Source organism: Delphinapterus leucas, chromosome 16, assembly GCF_059928025.1.
Source record: "Delphinapterus leucas isolate spDelLeu-1000000601 "Yukka" chromosome 16, BTC_Dleu_Yukka2, whole genome shotgun sequence".
Lineage (NCBI taxonomy): Eukaryota > Metazoa > Chordata > Mammalia > Artiodactyla > Monodontidae > Delphinapterus > Delphinapterus leucas.
The window spans coordinates 41,040,001-41,053,626 of NC_143144.1; the positions used below are offsets into that span (position 1 = coordinate 41,040,001).

The 13,626-nt window shown below is 49.2% G+C and overlaps 1 protein-coding gene across 2 annotated transcripts in view; it reads right to left on the reverse strand.

Annotated features, from left to right (window-relative positions):
* Positions 1 to 13,626, reverse strand: part of DRGX (dorsal root ganglia homeobox) — a 29,273-nt gene that overhangs the window by 2,134 nt on the left and 13,513 nt on the right. For both annotated transcript variants that reach the window (XM_089897819.1, XM_022564519.3), the window contains one exon: positions 1 to 240. This exon is cut by the window's left edge and continues 2,134 nt beyond it. In XM_089897819.1, the coding sequence (XP_089753945.1) occupies positions 1 to 240 (240 nt within the window). The remainder of the gene's footprint in view (positions 241 to 13,626) is intronic.

A 13,626-nucleotide genomic window follows, 5' to 3' on the forward strand; every position in this document is an offset into this window, starting at 1 on the left:
GTTCCTTGCTGGGAGGGGTCTTGTCCTGGCTGCCGTCGGGGGGCGCCGGCTTGGCCGCAGGGCTGGGGCTGCTGCTGCTGGACGGCAGGAGGTTGGCCGACTGCAGGACGGCCTCCGAGTGCTCACGAGCTTTCATGCGCAGGGCTGCCACGCTGGCCGTGCGGTTAGTCTGACAGCCATAGGGGGGGAGGAAGGAGAGCCCCATGGGGTCTGGGACACAGCAAGAGCACAGTGGGCCCCCTGGAAGAAGGAGAAACAACAGGCTGCCATCACTGTCCACATTTCGCTCTCTCAGACTTGGGTGCGGGCAAGGGGCTGATTGATCCTGTTTGGTTCCAAACACTAAAGGGAGAGGTGACAAGTGCTCAGGACCCCAAATATGCACAACTCAAGAGATCCAGTTGATAGTCCAAGGGATTACCAGAGTATCAGGGAGAACCGACCAGTCTTGGTTCCCTTACCAACCAGCTGTGTGGCCTTAGACCAATATCTTGACTTCTCTGAGCCCAGGCTTTTCCTTCTGTAAAATGAAATGATCCCAACCTCACAGGATCATTATGAGGATCCAGTGAAGTAATGCCACACACCCCAAACTATGTGTCAAAGCACCCCTAAGAACTCACAAGGGCCTTGCAGGGATATTTTAAATTTTCAAAGGCAAGGGGAAGCCAGCCACATCTGTTGGACACCGTGAAGCTGCTGGACGAGGCAGCTCACAGCTTCATCAGGAGATCTCACTGCACTCCCTTCAAGGATGTCATACATTTGTGAAGCTGGATTTTGCAAGTACCACACAAAAATCCACACGGAACATTAAGTGAGGGGTGGTGGCATCCAACGTGATTCCACAGTTAGAGAAGCCATGCAGAGCCCATTGGTGTACATCCCATTGGTAGCTATTTAAGAATAAAAGAAAAATATTACTTTTCTTTCAATTTATAAGTGATATTTTTCAAATGGCTACTAAGTTGTTGGGACATAAACACTCACTGAGTTACTTGGACCTAACCATTTAATGAACAGAACTGGTAGGTATTTTTTATGGCCCAGGAGAGTCACGAAACATTAACCTGAGGTTCAAGGGACCCTCAGGGCACCGTGAACTAAGGTTTGAGAAGCTCTGATGGCCTCAGTTTGGAAAGCACTCAGCACAGGTCCGATGTGTGAAATGGGACTTAGGAACAGTTGCCTGGCCCCGAGCCTGCCGGCCAGCACTGCAGAAACCACTCCAGGGACAGGGCCGGTGTTGAGGAGCCTCCCTTTTCACAGGTCACCCTCAACTGTGCATTTATTCAATGACTGGCCCATGAACACCCGGCACTGGTCTCGACCCTAGTGACCACTCAGCAGGAATAAGGCAGCAAGATCCCTGGCCTCATGGAGCACAGTTCCGGTGGAGAGGCACACCACAGCCCAGGCATCCCTCGTGCAAAGGCAGGCGGCAGTAAGTGCTATTTAAAACGGGAATGGAGTGTGATGCTTGGTAGATACCTGAGTGCAACGTCAGAGAAACAGACACGTGAAGGCCCAGGAGAGAGCACGACAGTTGGGGAGAAGACCAGAGCAACGGCACCGAAGTGGGGAGAGCACGGCTCAGAGAGCAACAGGGCATTCCGAGTGACCAAAGCCAGAGGCTACAGGGGAGGAGGACAGTGGATGAGTCGGGGACCGCCAGGGCCAGGCGGGACGCAGGGAGGGGAAGCCCCAGCGGGTTTGAGTAGCGAGTGTCTGGAGCTTCACTGCGTCGGGGAGAGGACGGGGAGGCTACTGCAGTAACGCAGGCCCAGCTGATGGCGGCTTGGCCCAAGGTGGCTAGAGGGGAGGTGATGAGAGGTGGCCACATGCTGGGTTTATGCTCAAGGTTAGCACCTGTGCAAATTGTCCTTGGACTGCAGGTGGAGGCTGATGAAAAGAAGGAGTCACAGACGACACCTAGGTTTGGGCCTGAGCACCCGAATGAATGAACGGAGGTGCCATTTCCAAGATGGGGAAAAACAGAGACAAAGGTGTGTGTGGCGGGGAGGGGGGATATGGAGAGTCTGGCCGTGGAATCCTGAGGTCCTGATGGCTATCCAAGTTCTGAGGGGACAGTTGAGCAATGCTGGCGCCACCACAAGCGCAGGTGTGGTGGCTGGAGTCACAGACCTGCACCCAGACTGGGTGGGTGGACACGGCTGCTGACATGACATAATTTGAGAGACTTCCTGAGCCTCTGGACAGGTCAAACGGTGCCCCATGCACCACGTGTGATTCCTGCAGGAGATGAGCATCGCCACAGCCTCCGCCCCCAGCTGGCTCCAGAGCCCCATCCCACCAGGGCAGCAGGAGACGGTGCACCGTGGCCCTGCCAAGGACAGTTAGTTGGGAGTCAGTGCCTGTCCCGGAGGCCTAAGACCTGGGAGGGGCCGGCAAAGCCAGCCCCTCCAGGCTCCACCCACCCCTCGGCTCTTCTGAAAGTGCACACCAGCTTTGGAAGAAGCAGCATTGCAAATAGGGAGTATTTTGGGACCAAAATCCGTATTTGTTGAATGAATCCAAGTTCCTCCCTGTGACCTCCAAGCCCTTGAGTGCTGGGACCCCCATCGCCCTCTCGTCCTCCTTCTCATGTGCCGCCCAGGCCTCCTTTCAGATGCTCAAACCACCGTCACAGCGAAGCCCTACACAGGAGCTCTACTCGCTAGAGCAAACACGTGTAGGTACCAGGCACCGCGCTTGTAAGCACACCATGACTTCACGCGTCTCAGCTTTGGAGCAATCCTAGGAAGTGGGCTCTGTGATTATCCCCTTTTGCACATGAGGAGACTGAGGTTAAATGGTAAGTGGCAGAGCCGGTCGTCACACCAGGCAGAGGGCCGGCTCCTTAACCAGCGTGTCCCTCCATCTGGAAAGAGGACACATTCCTCCCCCTCCCTTGGGCCTTCTTGGCCGAGCTCTGCCTGGGAATGAAGATACCCTCCCTTCGGCTTGGGGCTCCCTCTCTGTCTTTAGGGCTCCATTTGACCATCATGTCCTCAGGGGGCCCTTCGGGACCTCCTCGTCCAGGGCAGGATCCCCTGTTACGCTCCGTCAGAACTTCACCCTCACGTCTTCAGGCACTGGCCACAGGCGGTAAGTGGATCCTCAATGGTTTGTGGCTGCTTTCTTGTCTGCCTGCCCCTACAAACCCCCAAGGGGGCAAGCATTTTTCTGCTTCATTCACTACTTTGTCCCCAACACCTAGCACAGTGCCTGGGACAGGACAGGCCTATGGGAAACATCTGTGGCAGGAAGGAGGGAGGCAAGGGAGGGCCGCCCAGCCCCAGGGCCCACGTGTAGAATCAGCCTTCAGCTATGCCAGCAGCTGGGACGTTACCACCCTCCTTTCCCGGGGACAGCCTTCCCTGTGCCGGAGCCAGGCTCCTTTCTCTCTTGAAGCACATTTGGGTATCTTTCTCTTCCTTTCCAAGCCTGCTCAGAGGCAAAAGGAAGCTCACCCTTACCAGCACCCAGTGTGGCCTCTCGTCACAATTCTGGCTGCCCTGAGGGGAGGGCATCACTCAGCCCCATGTTCCAGGTAAGGAAACGAGACTCCAGTAACTGCCCAAGTTCTCACAGTTCGTGACAGAAGTGGGACCAGAACCTTCTGCTGGCCTTTCCCTTCTCCTCTAGTGTAATAGGAGGTCAAGGTGCAGCCGTCACTTCCTGCCTCAGTTTTGATGGAGCGGCCAGTACAGCAGGCAGCAGATGGCAAGATGAGCGTGAGATGAATCGCAAGTGCCCAGGTGACACAGGAAATTCCGAGAGCCCGTTCCACAACCCACACCCCTGGCTGACTCTAGCCTGGTCATGTTTCCAGAGACAGCAGGAAACAAACAAAAAGTTACATGGGGTCAAACCCTGTTATCCTGATGGTTCCACTTCTCCCAGTGGCTCAAACAGACAGCCGCACGCTGACAGCAGTCTCAGCCCCTGGGTGGGCTCGGTCTTGGCTGGGAACAGTGCCTGTGCCCTGAGCCTGGGGGGCCATCCCGAGGGCGAGGACCCTCCCTTCAGGGGAGGCCTTCCTCCCCTCCAAGTCCTTCCCAAGGGGAGCTCATGTGGGAAGAGAACAGAATACAGAGCACAGTGAACCCTCTCAGCAGTGGGAGCTTGACTGAGGCTATGGGCTTTGGGGGACCTGGAGGGGCCAGAGTCTCCAGGCCCAGGCCTGAGCAGCTGACCCCAAGTCAGGCCAGCCCGAGAGGGACACAGACTCAACGTGCATGTCTCGGGCTGGTTCTCGTCCCCAGCGACGCCTTGCTGTGATGTAACATCAAAGAAGGAGTTAACTACTCTGTGGCTCAGTGATGAGCATGTCACCTGCAAGATGAAGAAGTGCCACTTGGACAAGACAGAGCCTCCTGGATCCACAGCCTACACCTGCTAGGTCACACCTGCAGCAGGCAAGTCCCCGCGAAAGCCACCAATAACTATCAATATATTCCTGGCCCACAAAACCCAGATTCAGAGGTAAAGAAATAAGTTAACTCACAGAATGGAGGCTGCAGGAGGGAGAGAGTCTGTGTGCCTCGCCTAGTTCACCCCCTACACTAGACATGGGGAAACCAAGGACCAGATGAACCCAATGACTCTGGGAGACCCTGGTTTAAAACTGTAAGGGCTATGCACACAGTGGAATATTATTTGGCCTTAAAAAGGAAGGAAATTATGACACAGGCTACAACGTGGATGAACCTCAAGGACATTATGCTAGGTGAACTAAGCCAGTCAGAAAAAGACAAATTCTGTATGATTCCATTTGTATGAGGTACCTAGAGTAATCAGATTCATAGAGACAGAAAGTAGAACGGTGGTTGCCAGGGGCTGAGGGTATGGGAGTGAAGAGTTAAGGTGTAATGGGCACACAGTTCAGTTTGGGAAGATGACAGAGTTCTGGAGATGGATGGTGGTGACGGTTAATAATGTATAACATGTATAATATCAAGGACATGTAAAATAACAAGGACATATTCAACACTTCTGAACTATATGCTTAGACATGGTTAAGACAGAAAATGTTATCATATGTGTATTTTACCACAATTAAAACTAAAACAAAATAAAATAAAATAAATTCTTAAAAACAAAACTGTAAGAGCTAAAAGAGAGTTCAGGTCAAGGTCATCGGGAAAATGAGGACCGCTCAAGGCTGGAACTCCTTCTTGCCCCTCCAGTGGGTGAGGACCCCCAAAGTGCCTCAGGCCACCCACACACATCTGTGAGAGGCACCCTCAACCGATCTCACCCACCCCATCTCTGGCTGAGGAAGCATCATGCAGTTTGTACGCCTCCCTTGAGCCCTGCCTCTGTCTCATGACTGAACTGTGCCCTTTGGGTGTGCATTTCTAAAGCAGGACAGGACTTCCCTGGTGGCACAGTGATTGAGAGGCTGCCTGCCGATGCAGGGGACACGGGTTCATGCCCCGGTCCAGGAAGATCCCACATTCCGCGGAGCAGCCAGGCCCGTGAGCCATGGCCGCTGAGCCTGCGTGTCCGGAGCTTGTGCTCCGCAAAGGGAGAGGGCACAACAGTGAGAGGCCCGCATACCGCAAAAAATAAAAGAAATAAATAAAGCAGGGTAACAGACCCTGAGAGGTGCACCCAGGCCAACAAAAGTCTTTGGCATGAAGCCCCTCACAGACGTCACACTCTTTCCTCATCAACGCCCCAAGTCTGAACAAGAGCTGAATGTCCATCAAAGGGGGGCAGTACTCATAGGTGGACTCAAAAACATCTGAACAGCTACCTGGAGGAATGCTGAAAAATGAGCCACTGGGAGTCGCCTCCTCTCCACACTGCCCTGCCCTCCCTGGGTGAGAACATGGAAGACGTGCCGACCCAGACGGCAGATGCCGGCAAGACTAAGAGAGGCCATCTGGACGGCAGACAAGATCAAAGGCGAACAAGGAGACAAATCTCATTCGATGATATTTATCAGGGAAACGTGTGAAGTCTGTGCTCTGCACCCAAGGATCCAACTGTCGAGAGGGGGATGTGTCTCAGCAGTAGAGCACGTGGTCCATATGACGTCACAGTAAGTTCACTGTGACGCCATATTGGGTGGGTTGCCGAGGCAGAAGCTGCAGAAAAAGGGAGGGGAAAGTCATGGTCAGACCGTCAGGCCAGAGGGAGGGAGCTGGGGGGAGGAGGGAAAAGTGAAAGAACTGGGGCCATTTAGGCACAGTGGATATGAGGTAACTGCCTCTCTCTGGGGGTGGGTTGAATAGAAGCAGTGGGTGGAGTGAGAGAAAGAAGGGTTTTCTTTTCTTTACCGTCAGCGTGCTATGCATGTGTGGTGGGCTCTCTCTGGGAGGTGATGGGTTTCTGGTCATAATATCCTGAAGCTCCCTTGACAGGATGTTGTAGAAATCTTCATGCACAATATGGGCTATTGGACAAGTTTTTTAATCCCCTTCAACAAAAAAATGAGTGGTTTTAGAATGGGCTGTGAATTACAAAGCTAAGTTTTCCTTCCAATTTTAACATGTGTTCAGAATTTCAATTGATTTCAATTGAACTTAAATTGTCCAACAACCAGCATCTGCCTTAACCATTTTTTAACACAGGAAAAAAAAAAGTGATTTCTACAAATAGGATCCTTTTAGACCTAACTCTTGATTTCTCCATGATTTCACAGTACCAACAGCAGTACGAGATTTCTCCATGTGTCTCTGCCTAAACAACTTCATCAACCTGGAGCACTACTGAAAACCAGTAGTAGCAAAATAGGGACGCATCCTTTGCAATGTTCAGGGCAGCAGATGAACACATAGTTACCGAGAAAAAAACCCAGACTCCAAAACGCATGCGCTTTTCCCATGAAAAGCAGTCTCAAAGCCCTCACCACGTGCTGAAAGACTCTTCCAAGTGCACTGCTAACATAAGTTGTTTGTCTTACAAGGCTGCCGCAAGCTTGAAAGGTAATAGCAGAAACATTAATGGGTAATATTGAGAAAAGAGACAAAAAAATTATAAAACAGCCCCAAAACTTAACATGCACAGTAACCTGGGGCCATTTAGTACAAGGCAAGCAAAGTAGCACGCCTCAGGATGGCCGGAAGCCATCCGTCCCCGGACAACAACAGGAACCATCACAAGAGATGACGTTTGAAAGGGCTTTGAAAACCGAACAAAGCTTACGTCTATTAATGATGGGGCGACACAGAGTCGGCCATGAGAGAGGCTCTGTCTTCCTCTTTATTATGTCAGGGTGGTGACAGACACTTTAGAAAATGTCTACCCCCAAACCAAGTCATAATTATCAAAATCCTATAAAATGAGAGTGGCGATAAGACATCTCTGGGGTCTGAAAGCCGGATACAGCCTGCTGAGGAGGAAGAAAGTGGGCTTTGAAGTCTGGCTCCTGGCTCCACCGTTAACTAGTCATGGGACTTCTCACCAACTTTCCAAGCTCCAGCTTCCTCATCTGTAAGAGGAGGTAATACACCTACCTTAGGAGAAATTCTATAAAGCACCTAGCACTAAGTCCTGCAACAATTATTATTTCCATGACCCCATACAAAATAAAGGGCGAGAATAATTCACAATTCACAGCTTATTCAAGTTACGCATTCAATTCAGTGGCCTGCGAAGAACTCAGTTGCTCTGAGCATCCCCGGGAGGAAACGAAGAATGAACAGTGCCTCGAGATGCATGACTGTGCTGTGAGCATCCTCCACCTTGCGTATCCCTACACTGTTTTCACAGCTGTGTGGGTTCATTGGTGAAGCCTTTTCCATGAGACCAAAAAGTAGAAAAATTTATTCTGCCAATAGAATCTTGAGGAGTAAGCCAAACAAACTTTAAAAGTCTCATCTTTTAATAACCAGATTTCCAGACTTGGGGCTCTAGTTTTCTTTTCTTTTCTTTTTTTAATCTATCAAAAAGCTACAATCACCAATGGGCTAAAAATTAAATTAGCTACAAAGGAAGTCATCCTCATGTGGCACATAGCACCAAGAAACTATGAATAACCTGACCGCCCGATACGAGAAAGTTGATTGAATAGGTTATAATTGCCATATTGAATGCACTGAAGCTATGACAAAATTATGTTGTAGGAGGATATTTGGTGCCATGAGAAATAATAATAATAAAATATTAGGTTTAAAAAGTAGGTTAAGAAACAGTAAGTCAAAATGATCCCATTTTGTGTAGGTATGCATATTTATATACATACATATACATATATACACAATACATACATATATTTGCATAGTACATATGTATATATGCATACGTGCAACCATATCCATATGTGGTCACAAGTATGTATAATATATAATTTTATTTAGCAACAGAAAATATTTATAAATTTAAATTTTTAATTAAAATTTAAAAATTCTAAATAAGATCTAAACTAAATATTTTTTTTTTCTTTTGGCTGCGTGGCTTGCAGGATCTTAGTTCCCCGACCAGGGATTGAACCCAGGCCCCCGGCAGCGGAAGCACCGAGTCCTAACCACTGGACCGCCAGGGAATTCCCTAAAATACATAAATTTATTAGTGATATATATTTATAAATGGGAAGAAAGCAAACGTACCAGTAGCAAATATTCATAGTGGTTGATTCTGGATGCTAAGATTACGAATGTTTTTTATATTTTTCTTTGGGTTTTGCTGTACTTTCCACTTTTTCTAAACTGACCAAGTATTACTCTCACAATAAGAGTGTCTTTTTTGTGACTCATGATTTCCCTTCTCCTTTCATTCAAATGATGGGATAGATGCTCTCCTTTAGGGCAGAGTTCCACTGAGGTTTCTAAGGAATAAGAACTGTATCCTCAGCACCCGGCTGAGGCTCCATGACTGCTAATGGCTTCAGTCTGCACTAGAGTAACTGACTGGCGAACATGGAGCTGAGGGCTGACCATGGAAGACCCACCAGGAACATTCTGTCTATCTCCCATTCGGCCGGGATCGAAGTCGGTGATCCCTGGCACGGGATGCGACCAACCATCAGCCAGCAAAGCCCTTAAAAGGCCACAATTTCTTCCCTCTCACTCTACCATGCGTGCCATCACCAAAGCCTGTACAAGAGCCTCCAAGTCTCCAAATGCAGCCTGAAAATTATGTTGTTTGAAGAACTTGCTACCTCTTGGACACTAAATTAAAACACACAGTTAGATTTCCATTAAGTTACAGCAAATTCTGCTGAATTGATCGAATCGGCCTACATTCCTATATGACATCATGCTTTAAAGGCTTGGCCTGAACATAAATACTTAATGTAATAAATACAGTCTGAAATAGTTGATCTCCTTGGCAGTTTAATTGATCTACTACAGAGACTGACAGGAAAAATTAGTTAGTTCTGTCTCCTCTCTGCCGAAAGCACATTTTCACCATAGAAAGGCACATGAACGATAATTTTGGTTACAAGTAGAGCTCTCACACATCGATTTCTTGTCGAACGTTCAGGTTAAGGGTAAAGAGTATGGAGCAAGGAAATGAGTAAGTGGATTTATGAGACCTTTCACATAAATACTACAGTTCATTTCTTTTTTTTTTGCTTTATAGCAAAGTAAATAAATGAATAAACATATTCTGTGATTCCTAATACCAGTTCCTTACAGTTTACAAGGAATATTTGGGTGGCAGTGTTAGTAGATGCCTACAGTATTTAGGCAGAGATTTTTAGATGCAGTGGCTAAGCGTGTTCACCAGTAATCAAATACACAACAGGGTCCAATTCACTCCTGGGTGACTACTAACACAGAACCCCCAAAGTGCTTTCTCCTGTACCTGTGTTACGGTTTTGATTGCCTCTTTACCATGAGTTGTGTTTATTTTTGTACCCACCACACCTCCCAAACTTGCAGGGTAAGGGCTTTCACCTACGTCACCCACACAGCCCTGATTGCAGAGCTAATATTTCCAATGTGGGTACAAAGTAAGCACTTGAATATTTGGGGGAGGGAGAAAAGGAGGGAGAGTCTATCTTTCCTGACTGAGGGGGCATATTTTAATTGCTCAAAGGTTGCCAGCTCCCAGGTTCTAAGCTTCCTCAATACCCCATGGAAAGAAAAACTATGGTCATCACAGAGTTACCCAATCTGATTAATGCCGAGATCCCCAGGTTAATTTGGCAGGTTATGCTGGAGGATGGACTCTAAATCCCTCCCTGTCGTAATTCCACGTGTGCACGCACTGTCCCAATATTCACTCAGCAAATGCTCCCTGACAGGAGTCGGCTCAGCCGACCGCCCCTCATGCTGTGACCCAGTCTCGGGGCCAGCGCCAATGTCCCATTTCTGCCTGGATACCTTTGAAGGGGTGAGCAAATGATGACAGCACCCAGATTCAAGGACCCTGGCACAGCCAGAGGAGCAGCAGGGACACGCGTTCTAGGTGATCCGATGCCAATGAGCGTCACCCTCCCTCCCGGCGGCTGCCAGAACTCTGGATGGGCAGCCTGCTTCCCCGCTGCCTCTGGGCACAAGCCAGGAGCCCTCTGCTCAGCTCCCTGCCCTCCAGGGCCCCATTGATTAGCAGGAAGGGCAAACCCATCAGCACCCATAGGAAATGGCTTCTGGAAAGTGAGTTGCAGTTTTTAAAGCCAGAGAATGATAGCAGGGGCCTGTAAAAGGAACGGAATCAATACAGGATGTGGGGAGCTGGCAGGTGGGACACTTGGGTCCCTGGCTTGTCTTACCTCTGGCAGAGGCACTGTGTGACCTTGGGCAGTCCTAGCCCCTCTCTGAGCCTCGGTTTCCCCCACTGTATCCTGGAGAAGTCGTGGTAACATACTCATCAAGGAGATTCCTTACAAACGTTAAGCGCTGGGGTTCTCCACCCCTGCCTTCCTGACATCGGCTAGGCACCGAGAGGCTAGGGCTGACCAAACCACCTCCCCCATGAGGACAGACCATGTCCTGGACCTCAGGTGCCCTGTTCCCCAAACACCTGCACCTTCAGAAATAAGCCAGGAGCCCCTGCAAGGCTGTGCTGCTTTCCTAAAGCTGCACACACACCGCGGACCTCAGGCTGAGAGCCTCTCCCATTGAGGAGTGAACGCCTGCAGGAAGCGGGATCCTCTGCCCCAGAAATCCAAACCCAGACCCTAATCAGATCCCAAGTGATCTCTTGGCCTCATCCTCATAACCCTAACAACAATCACCAGCGCCTACCGGGCACTTGGATGTGCCAGGCACAGATACACACGCTACAGACCACAGGCAATATTGGGTATGGCCATGACGACCCTCATTTTACAGATGAGGAGACTGGGGTCTCCCCTAAGTTGGCCTTATAAAGGGAAGGAGGCAGTGAAGGGCCATGGCTGGTCTGGCTCCAGAGCCTGGGCTCATCTTGAGGCCACACCATCCTCTCCAAGGACCGTGGCTCCATCCAACCTCATACTTTGTCCCTTCCTCAAACAGCCAGCCTCAGTGCCTTTGCTCATGCTCTTCTGTCAGATGCCTGGAGTGCCCACACCCACTGGTCAGCTCCTACAGCTCCTTCAAGCCCAACTCAAGCATTTCCTCTGGAAAACCTTCCTCATTCCTACAGAGAAAGAGTTCCTCCCTCCTCTGGGCTTCCCCCACACCTTGCATGCCCTTGTTGGCCTCTATGAGGGCACGTGACAGTGTCACAAGTGTCTCTCTCCCCAAGCCCACGCCCAGTCTTGAGCCCCTTAGGGTAGGGTTGTATCTAATTCATCAAAGGATGCTCAGTCCCCCATTCAGAGACTGACAAAGTAGGGTGCTCAGTGGGTACTGAATGAAGAACAGAAGTCTCCAGCAGTTTCTGGGGCCCAGCAAGTGGTCCGCAGTACAGGGCCAATGCCAGTAGACTGGGGTCTCCTAAGTGAGGCGGGTCTCCCAGGGCCAGAACAGCACGACTTTCTTTCCTTCTTTCCCCAAACGTCACTACCTTTTACTCGGCACCAGACCAGACCCTGTGTAAGGGGCAGAGGTAAGTGGCTTGGAAAGATCTAGAGGTGAGTCAGATAAGGCCAGTGCCCTTAAAGTTCTTATAGTCAGGATTGGGAAGTTGGGTGTGTTCAAAAATAAACATCCCAACTCATGTCACGAGGCCAGAGTACCCTCAATACCTATAGAGTCAGTCTCTACAGAGGGCCTTCAATGAACCACTCTCCCGGTATTCACACCGGTGCGCAGTTCCCTCCACCTAGGTCTGGGCTGGCTCTGTGAGCAGCTTTAATCAATAGAATACAGCAGAAGTGACACTGTGTCTGTTCTAAGTGTAGGTCTTAACAAGACCTGGCATCTTCTGCTTTTACATTCTCAGGATCCAACCTCCATCCAACTGCCACCATGGGGAGAGAGAGAGAAAGAGAGAGAGTGCTTCCAGCCTCCCAGCATCCCTGCCAAGGCACCAGGCACAGAAGTGATGCCATCTTGTATGTATCAGCCCCAGCTGCCATCTGACTGCAACCTCATGAGACGCCCCAGGCAAAAGCAGCAGCAGAACTGCCCGGCTGAGCCCAGCCAGTCCTTGGAATCAGGAGAGATAATAAAACAGCTGGGCAGTTCTGCTGCTGCTTTTATTATACTAAGTTGGGGGGTAAAGTAAAACAATTCTGAAGCCTGGAATGGAGATTATAAGAAAAAGAAAATTATGAGCCAATTTCTTCATGATCATAGATGAAAATACCCTAAACAAAATGGCAGCCAATCCAGCTATATATAGAAAGGATAACATGTCACATCTAATTTGGGTTTATTCCAGGAATGCCCAGTCGGTTTAGCATTAAACAATCAGTGTAATTTACTGTATTAATATATTGAGAAAGAAAAATCATGGATTGTCTCAACAGCAGCAGAAAAAGTATTCGATGAAATTCAACATCCACTTATATTCATGATTTTTTAAAATAATAATTAAAATACAACTCTCAGAAAACTAGGGCAAGAGAAAAATATCTTCACTTGATAAAGGGTATCTTAAAAATAAAAAGGCAGACAGCAAACACGATTGTGAAACTGTGAGAGCTTCCCCCTGAGATCAAGAATAGGGCATAAGCCAAGGATCAGTCACAAAGACCAGATATTGTAGGATTCCATTCAATGAGACATCCACAATGGCAATAGCAGAATGTCCACAATCTATAGAGACAGAAATATTAGTGGTAACCTGGGGCAGGGAGGGTTGGGGGAAATGGGGACTGACTGCTAATAGGTCTAGGGTGATGAAAATTTTCTAAGGTCGATTGTAGTGATGGTTTCCCAACTCTTGACTACACTAAAAATCACTGAGTTGTACATTTTAATGGATGAATGGTATGGTATGTGAATTGTATTTCAATAAATCTGTTATTGAAAAAAAAAAGGCAAGGATGCCTATTATCACCACTTCTATTCAATACTGTACTAGAGGTTATGGCCAGCACAGCCAGACAAAAAAAAAAAAGAGAAATAGGGCTTCCCTGGTGGCGCAGCGGTTGAGAGTCCGCCTGACGATGCAGGGGACATGGGTTCGTGCCCCAGTCCGGGAGGATCCCACATGCCGCGGAGCGGCTGGGCCCGTGCGTGGGCCATGGCCGCGGAGCCTGTGCATCCGGAGCCTGTGCTCCGCAGCGGGAGAGGCCGCGGCAGTGAGAGGCCCATGTACCGCCAAAAAAAAGAGAGAAATAAAAACTATAGT